The 9343-nt window shown below is 56.7% G+C and overlaps 1 protein-coding gene across 1 annotated transcript in view; it reads left to right on the forward strand.

Annotated features, from left to right (window-relative positions):
• ADAM8 (ADAM metallopeptidase domain 8) overlaps positions 1–9343 on the forward strand; it is a 19199-nt gene that overhangs the window by 6113 nt on the left and 3743 nt on the right. The window contains exons 2-12 of the mRNA XM_009881745.1: positions 366–475; positions 4520–4596; positions 4872–4950; positions 5060–5136; positions 5978–6164; positions 6970–7035; positions 7129–7197; positions 7843–8012; positions 8109–8190; positions 8877–9025; positions 9258–9341. Of these exons, the coding sequence (XP_009880047.1) occupies positions 366–475; positions 4520–4596; positions 4872–4950; positions 5060–5136; positions 5978–6164; positions 6970–7035; positions 7129–7197; positions 7843–8012; positions 8109–8190; positions 8877–9025; positions 9258–9341 (1150 nt within the window). The remainder of the gene's footprint in view (positions 1–365; positions 476–4519; positions 4597–4871; positions 4951–5059; positions 5137–5977; positions 6165–6969; positions 7036–7128; positions 7198–7842; positions 8013–8108; positions 8191–8876; positions 9026–9257; positions 9342–9343) is intronic.

The following is a 9343-nucleotide window of genomic DNA, read 5'->3' on the forward strand; positions in this document are numbered from 1 at the left end:
AAAAGCGGATGGGAGGAGGGCTGAGCCAGCCCAGACACGAGCTGTTCTCCGAAACGCAACCCCAGGCGCCTTGGCATCAAGATGGTGGTGGTGGGGCAGCTGAAAAACCTCCGTCTTCATCTGTCCACAAGGGTCTCAATAGCGTTTTCCAGCCTTGAAGGGACCGCTTGCACGTGGGTGATGCTGAGCACCCTGTGGGTGCCGGGGCTGGGAGAGCTGGAGCATCCCTGGAGTTGTGTTCCCAGCGGGTATTTCGGGACTTGCTATTTCGGCTCTTCCCTGTGCCTTCGTGTTGGCCACTTCCATTATCCCCTGACTCGGTTGTTTCTGGACATCTCCTCTCAAAGCTCTTTGACCTTTCCCAGGCGCCACTGCCAGGCTGGAGGAGAAGCTCACCCATGTTGAGAAGTATGAGACGGTCACGCCACACAAGATGACGGTGCCTCGGGGGAAGAGGGACCTCTCTGCGCTACTGGTGAGTAGCGTCACCTCCCAAACACCAGCTCGGCACAGCTGCCCTTGCTGCCTTGCAGGGGGTCCAGAGAGGGTGTTGCAATCAGCAGAGACCCTTGGCCCACCACTGGGCTTGGAGCTGGACGCCCTTGGCCCTTGGCTCACCACTGGCCTTGGAGCTGGACCCCCTTGGCCCACCATTGGACTTAGAGCCGGACCTGCTTGGCCCACCATTGGGCTTGGAGCTGGACACCCTTGGCCCTTGACTCACCACTGGGCTTAGAGCTGGACCCGCATGGCCCACCACTGGGCTCGGAGCTGGACCCCTTTGGCCCACCACTGGGCTCAGAGCCGGACCCCCTTGGCCGACCACTGGGCTTGAAGCTGGACCCCCTTAGCCCTGTGCCAGTAGAATGACCTGGTGCACATTTTCTTGCATTGCTTCCATCCCAGAGGATGGAGATCTTGAGGCAGTTGATCAAACCAGCTTTCCTGGACTGTTTTGGGCCAAAATAGGAACTGCCAGATAGCAGGGTGGACTCTTGGGCTGCTTTCTCTAATGCTTTCTTCTGAGGCGTTACCCAGCGGTGCCACCTCTTGCAGCCGTGCAGTGATCTTGTGACATCTGGTCTTTGCTTAAGGAGGGATTTGCGATGCCTCATTGAGCTGTAAGCACTTTTCGTGCTGTGTTTGCTGAAGTGGGGGTTTTATTATTTTTTTTTTTTTTTCATCCTTTGGGACAGGGAAATAAGAATCAGAAAGTTACAGGAACCCACATGAAAGAAAACCAGTGTTATTTTTCTTGGGAAACCTTGTAATTTGAGGGAAGGAATGGGGTTTGACTCAGGAGTATTGAGCTCTCGGGGCTGACATCCAGAGGATGATGGCCTTGACCTCAAAGATGTTTTCCTCATTGCCTTAAAGGGAAATTCAGCCAAACACAAGGATTCATTTTCTAGGACCAAAAAGCACCGACTTTAACACCTGATGAGATGGAGGGGCTGGGGACATTTATTTCCTAGTAAACTCTTCGTACAGCATGTTCATCTGTGATTCAAACCCTTTCTGATAAACTAGCTTCAAAAACACTCCCCAAAAGCATCTGTTTTCTCTGCTCTAGAAACCTAAACTTGTCCACGAGATAAACATTCCCCAGGCTATTTAGAGACACCATCTGTGCCGGGCGCGCCGGGTGGCTCTGCACCGATCCCCCCCTGGAAAGGGGACCTCACCCATCTCGGGGTCCCTCTGCTTTCTACGGCACAGGAGAAGACATCTGCCTTGAGCTGTGTACTTTGGGACAGCCAGGGGTGGTGTCTGCCAGGTGGCGTCTGGATACGGTCTTGGATTGGGCAGTCTTTGGACCTCCTAAACCTGCTGTGTTGAGGGTAGGAGGTCTCCTGCCTTTCAAGCCATTTTCCTTCTCTTCCACAAAAGTTGGGTTTGCTCTCCCTGTAACCTTGGTGGGGAAGAGGTTCTCAGCAAGGCTTGACCACCACCAACCCCCTCTTTGAAGTGGAGACAGGTAGCTGGACGGGCAGTTTCTGCTCCAGCTCCTCCTCTGGCTTTGCATTAGCAGTCTCTGGCTGGGATGGGCATGGGTCAAGAGCTGGTTCCTGGGTCAGAGCAGTTGGGACACGTGAGGTTGGTCCAGCAGAGCCTCTGCCAGCTGAGGTTTGAAGCAGACTCCTCTGGCTTTGCTTAAATCAAAACGTTTAGCCGTGCAGAGGGGGTGGAGACTTGGGTCCTGCAGCATAGCATCTCCTGGACTGCCAGCCTTCCCACAGGCCATGGTCTTCTCCTCCCACCCACCCTTAGGAGGGGCACGACAGGATATGTGGCAAACCTGACTTCTTCATGGAAAGGGGCCTGAAAAGAGAGCAAGAAGGGCCTTCAGAAAGATTTATAGTCAGATGCTCTTGATTGCAGAAGTGACGTCCCTCTTGTCCCCATGCTCCAGTGTTTCAAAGAGCTGCATTGAAATGGGAGGGTGGTTTCCAGCCTGTGTTGGAAGCTGCTGGCTTCTCCCCCAGCACACCTGTGCTCACACATCCCTACTGATCTCCGCCACGACATCCCCACTTGATGCAACAAGGCAGGTCCTTTGCCTGGCTGGAGGCAGCCAAGCTCCTTCTAGCCCAGCCTGCGGGAAACAGCAGGATATTGCAGGGCGAGCGATGGGGCCGGATGGACCAGAAGAAAGGGACGGCGGTGGCCTAGAGACCCACCTCCTCTTCCTCCTCCCTTGTGCCACAGCTCCTCTGATGCGTGGTGCGGTGCAAGGACCCCATCCCTACCTTCCTAGGGAGACCTGTCGCCTCTTCCCACCCAGGGAAAAAATACCCCGTGCTGGGGTGGGACGATGGCGTCACGTCCCCATCCTCTGCAAGCTCTCTGGGTCTTTTAGTAAGACCAGCTGGAAGAAACCCCTCCGTTCTGTGCGCTGTGGCCGGGGCTCTGCTTTGCTTGCTCAGCACGGTCACGGGGTCAGCAGGGCTGAGCTGCCTGTGCTTTCAAAGCCTTCCCATCTGGAGCCCTCGCAAAACCCGTGCGAATAAGGAAGGGGGTGATTCACAGAAGCTCCAGCAGGATTCTTTTTTTCTTTGCCCTGCGGTCGTCTCCAAGAGACGGTCCCTGACCCACCACCCCCTTCCAAGTGCTTTCCTGCCGTTTCTTAAGACCTCTTCTGGCTCCGGCGCTGCCAACAATAACAAAGCGTCTCTTTGTCGGCGGACACGGCTTGGGATGGCCACGTCAGGCAGCAGACGCTGTTCAGCAGAGAAGAATTTTCCGGGGACCCGTGAGCGCGCCCGCATGTCGGCGGCGGGCCCGGCTGCCTGGCGGGCTTGTGGCAACCTGCTCGGTGAACGGGGAGGATGTTTTGTGGCTGGCGGCCCCTTGCTTCAGGTTGGAAACGCAAACCGGGTGGAATCGAGGGCGAGCGGGTGACGGGCAGACCCTGTTACCTGGCCCTGCTGGCGCTGTGTCAGCAGGACTTTTGGCCCAGCCCCAGGTCCTGACAGGTTGTAGATCATCCCCTGGGAGCGCTGAGCCGTCGTATGACAGCAAGTGTGGTCATCCTCCCTGGGGAGAGGCCGCACACCTCATCCAGGAGGAATGCTGGCCCTGCGGGAGGTGCTTCGCTTTGCCTTTTGCTCAGCTTGCCACACCGAGATGCCGCTAGAGTGAGGACGTGCCCTCAGGAGACGTCTCTGTGCTGCGGTGGTGACTGAGGAGGTTCTCGGTGCCCAGGGTGCAGCCTGATACAGGGCACCATGCAAGGGATCATCGTCTCTCTCAGTGGCCCTGGTGGGACAGGACCTCTGGAGGTCTGTGGCCCAATCTCTGCAGATGGAGATCACAAGCCATACCAGAGGGAAACACTTCTTCTGGAGGGACACCTCCACCCTGGGAGTTCAGGGCTCATCTAGGTTGAGCCGCAGCCACCCTGACCCAGCCATAGTGACTGGAGGTTGGACTTGAGATGCCTGGAGGTCTCTTCTACCAGCACTCGGGTGATGCTCAGGGAATCTGGCACATGTTGATACTAAAATCTGCTCTCAGTAGCAGATGAGAACCAAGAGAAGGTTATTCTCTGACGGTGATGTTACATGTTAGATCAGTCAGAAGAGGTAAGGAAGTCTCTGCTGATGAGAGCTGTTGGGCACTGGGATCTTTGTGGTTACCCTGTGAGTAAGTGCTGACCTCAGTCCCCAAAAAAGGAGCTTTGTGATTGATGAGTAGGAAACCTCAGTTTCTGGCATGGCCATCTGCAGCCATGTGTCAGACACAGGAAACCAGACTTTGCTGACTCTGTTTCATTGCTGGTGACCTGTTCTTTATCTCAGGATGTGCTGGGGATTTGCCCACGTGCTTTCTTTCTTCTCTTCTGATTTCCTGTGTCTTTGCTGGATGCCTCCAGGGTGAGCAGCCAGGCTCCCCGCCCCGCAGCCGCCTTCCAGCGGGGTGCATGCATACCCCATCCCCTTTCTGGGCAGGTCCTCCGCTCTGTAGCTTTTGCTTCTGGTGATGGTGGGTCTGTGATGTGGTCTTATGTTTCTTGCAGAGCACCTACCCGGACCGTCTCCTCTACGGCATCCGTGCTGAAGGCAGGGACTACCTCCTGTGGCTGGAGAAGAACAAGTGAGTGAGGGTGGGACAGCCGGGGAGAGGCTCAATTCCCACCCACGCCATGAACATAACTTCTCCAAGGTCTGTCGTCACCACACCAGCGACCTAAGCCCTCAGGCCAGACCCTCAATAGCAAAATATGGCTTTTTTTTTTTTCCCTCTGTACCAAAACCCACCAGGGGAGGTCATGGGCCCACCATACCCAACCTGACTGACCTCATCCCCAGAGATTTCCACCCTCTCCCCAAAATCGGGTTCATGGCTGACACCCCTTCCCCATCCTGCAGGGAGCTGCTGGGGCAGCGCTACACCGAGACCCACTACTCAGCCGACGGCATGGAGATCACGGAGAAGCCGGACGTTCAGGTACGGAGCTGGCTCCGGGGAGAGCAGCTTTCCCGCTCTTGCGGGGGATGCCGCCATGCCGACATCTGGTGCAGACCCCCTTTACACCTCTCCTCTCTCTCGGTGGCAGGATCACTGCTTTTATCAGGGTCATGTGCAAGGGTACGCCAACTCGGCAGCAAGCATCAGCGCCTGTGGTGGGCTCAGGTAAGACCTCCAACTGCCCCCAGGGGCACCACCGCTGGTGGGAGGACAGCACTGAGCCCGGCCTCGGGGCACACCACGGAGCTCAGTTTTCCCCCGAGGAAGACGTGCCTTTTCCAGCTGACCTTCCTGGCTCAGCCCCTAGTAGGAAAGGCACGTGGCATTTCGCAGCAAAGCTTGGCAGTTTTGGGGGGCGTTGACTCATCTCACGGGATGAGACCATGAAACCTCAGCACAACAGGAGGTCCAGGCAGGAGTGCCCTCCCTGGGCAGCAAGGCACGGCTTGTCCCGGATCCGTCCTCTCTTCCCAGAGCGGACTGAACCAAACTCACCCTGAGTGCTGCAGCCAGTGGCACCAAGGTGGTGCTCATGGCTTGCAGGCAGGTGGCATCTCCTCTGGGCCACACCAAGCTCCAAGATCTCATGGCTGAGGATACGGTGCATCAGGCCAGCTGTATCTCCCTCTACCCACCTGCTGCTGGCCATGCTATTGCTTGTTCCTCAAAAGCTGCCTTGGGTTTACCTTCATTTAATAACAGAAATCATCCTTGGAGAGTAACCCAAGCCACCAGGTCCATGCACAGCCCTAGGGTTGCTTGGGGCTTTGCATTGAGTGTGGTTTCATGCATGTGGCCAGAAGGACCTGACTGTTGCGTCCCCCTTGTTGAGTGGCCTGTAGCTCCTCCAAGCTGCCTATGGGAACCACGAAGGGTAGGGTGGTTTCCTAGCTGGGATTTGGCAGCTGTATTTTGTATCACAGGCACTTGCGGGGTACGTGTATGGTCTGTTCGTGTCCTGCCGGATATCTCCCCAACCTGATGCCCACCCTTTGTCTCTTGGCAGTGGGTTTTTCCAGGTGAATGAGACCACCTTCCTCCTGGAGCCACTGGAGGAGGATGCAGCCGGCCAGCATGCAGTGTACAGAGCAGCTCACCTGCGGGGAAAGCGCGGCACGTGCCAAGAGTCCGGTTCCACCCTGGAATATGACCACGAACCGAAAATCCCTGCAGCCATGAAGCTCTACCGCTGGGTTAAGGATTGCATTGATTCTCCTCGCTGTAGCTGAGTTTGCAAAAGCCTAGGCCCTGTGAAGTCCAGGAGAGGAGTGGGGCCATACCGCATGTCTTGGAGATGCTCCTCTCCTGTACATTGTTGACTGGGTACCCAAAGACGGGTTGCTCTCAGTGGCCTGGCTCCTGGTGGGAACAAGTCCTCAGGTCCTGTACCATTAGCAGGAGCATATTCCTACCCCATGACCTTCATGATCACCGAGTCACAGAATCACAGAATGGTTTAGGTTGGAATGGACCTTGAAGACCACCCAGTTCCAAGCCCCCTGCCCTGGGCAGGGACACCTCCCACCAGCCCAGGTTGCTCAAAGCCCCATCCAACCGGGCCTTGAACTCCTCCAGGGATGGGGCAGCCACAGCTCCTCGGGGCAACCTGCGCCAGGGGCTCACCACCCTCAGAGTGAAAAATGTCTTCCTAATATCTATTCTAAATGTACCCTCTTCCAGTTTGAAGCCATTCCCCCTTGTCCTATCACTACATGCCCTTAGAAAAAGTCCCTCTGCAGCTTTCTTGTAGGTGATGACCACAGAGCCTCTCTCATGCCTTATCCCAGTAGCAGGCTTGATTTTTTCCTTGTCTGTTGGAAGATGCCTGAAAAACCCAGCAAAGTAACATCAGAAAGCAGAGCTAGAAGACCTACTAACCCTGAATAACATTGGAAGGTGCCCCAGGATCCAACATATCCCACAGCAGAGTCAACTGCAGGGCTTGGCAAGCTGCAGAGCTGAGCCCTTCTTTGCGCTCACTTTCCTCTTCTCTTCCAGAAATCAGCTCCGTTACACAAAGGTCCCCGATATGTGGAACTGGTCTTGGTTGTGGACAACGAGGAGGTAAGCACTGGGGCAGGGAGCCAGTGCCCGCGTTTTTGCTGTCAGGGAGGCGGAAGAAGCCAGCCTGGAAATCTCTCTGTGTCCTTCCCATAGTTCAGGAAACACAAGGACTTGCGCACAGTGCAGAACCGCATGAAGGAAATCGTGAACCATGTTGACAAGGTGAGCCCAGGGGTCTGGATCTGCACTCCCCGCTCCCACACGTGCCCCACAGTGCCAGCACAGGCGTGAACATGGGGGAGGAGAGATTGGTGCAGGTAGGGTGAGGAGCTGGAGCTGATCTCAAGCCCGTAGGTCGGCTGCTGCAGGGTGACCAACTCCCTTGGCCAACGGGATGTGCGAAGTGGACATGACAAGCAGCTCAGCCCTGGGTCCTCGAGACCATGGGACGGCTGCATCCCAGCTCCCTAGGGGGGAGAAATTTCTTGGAAGCCCTGGGAGCCCGTCCCATGGCCACTCTCAAGCTGGAGCGGGTGCTATCAAGGGGAGGGTGATGGATGCAGTGCACCAAGGCTCGGGGGGGAGGTGGGGGTTCTGTTTGCCTTGCTTCAGCCTCACTCTTTGGTGGGCAGCGTGGGAGCAGCATCCCAACCTTCACCAGCCAAGAGGGAGCCCAGAGGTCTTGGGGTAAACCCTGTCCCCACAGTCACCCCAGCTTGTGTTATTTATTGAGGGGGTGACAGACCTGATGTTGCACAGTGAGGTAGGGTCCTGGGCTCGGTTGCAGTTCCCCAGGGGAGGTGGGACCTTCCTTTTGCTTGTGCATCTCAAATCCAAGCACTCCCCCTGGGCTGTCTCCCTCCCCAGCTTTATCAACCTCTTCGCCTGCGAGTGGCCTTGATCGGCTTGGAGGTGTGGAGCCACAAGGACAAAATCATGGTCAGTCCCAACCCAGAGGTGACGCTGGACAACTTCCTCCACTGGCGAGAGGTGGAGCTGCTGCGGAAGAAGCCGCACGACAATGCCCAGCTGATCACGTAAGGGGCGGAGGGGAGGGGACCCACCACCTTGCCATCCTTGCAACCCTGCTGCCACCCAGGCCACATGGCCATGGTGGCACCTCAATCCCACAGGGGCATAGACTTCCATGGCACGACTGTAGGCCTCGCCAAGAAGCTTGTGATGTGCACCAGGGACTCGGGCGGTGTCAACCAGGTGGGTCCCACTGCCCAGGCACGCGCTGGGAGGGCATCAGCAGTCCCACAGTCTGCACTCCTTGCATTGCATTTTCCAGAGCGGGTCTCTCCTCCACTGGTCTCCAGCTTCTCCTCTGCGGCCTTAGGGCTGGATCTGGTCCCTGACATCTCCAACCCTTGAGTGACTGACCCCCAGAGAAGTGTTGGGAGCCTCAGGGGAAGGGTAGCTGTGGAAACCCAGCTGGGTGCCTGCAGGGTGCTCTGGCACACCTGAGCCCCCCGAGAGCAGCTCTGTGGACACAAGGCTTCTCCCACCACCTCTCAGGTGGCTGAGACTTGGTTTGCAATTGCTCCTTGGCCGTCCTGGCTGTGCTCCTCATCCTTCCCCAGGGAGGGCATCCTCTGCTGGACTGGGAGCCACGGGAGGCCATGGGACTTGCAGCTATCCAGAACCACCAGAAACCATTGTTTCAGGGCAGCCGCTCTATCTAAGCACGCTTACACCCCTGAGAGCCCAGTCCAGAGGTCCTCAGGGGCCATGGGACCAAGTCCAGCTTTTGTCTTCCTTTACCTCCACATGGCAGCATTAAGAAATGAATGGAAGACAGCAGCAAGACCTGTCACTGAGCGGTTTAAGAGCCCCAGTGGGTCCCGTGGAGATGCTGTGGAGAGCATTTGAACCATGCTGCACTTCTCGTCCCACAGGACCACAGCATAAATCCTATCGGGGCTGCGTCCACCATGGCTCACGAGATGGGGCATAACCTGGGGATGTCTCATGATGAAGACATTGCTGGCTGCCGCTGTCCTGTCCCCAAAGCTGATGGAGGATGTGTCATGGCAGCGAGTGTTGGGTGAGTGAAGGAGAAAGAGGAATATCCCTGGTCAGGAAACGTCTTGAGATATCCTCCTGCACTGTTGCGATGGGATGAAGCCTGTGAGGTGCTCAGGTCTGGGTAGACACTTCACTTGAAGCTTCACTTCAAAGGTCTGTTGGTGGCCCTCCAGCTTCTCCCTGGGCTGGTGGGTGTGAAGCCCCTGGGCTCTCATCTCTGCTCATGACTGCCTGTTTTTTTGCCCCTTCAGCTTGGTTTATCCCAAGCTCTTCAGCCGCTGCAGCGAGCAGGACATGTGGCAGTTCCTCGGGGACCCCAGGACCAGCTGCCTGCTGA

This window comes from Charadrius vociferus, unplaced genomic scaffold (assembly GCF_000708025.1).
Source record: "Charadrius vociferus isolate BGI_N301 unplaced genomic scaffold, ASM70802v2 scaffold390, whole genome shotgun sequence".
In the NCBI taxonomy this organism is placed as follows: Eukaryota; Metazoa; Chordata; class Aves; order Charadriiformes; family Charadriidae; genus Charadrius; species Charadrius vociferus.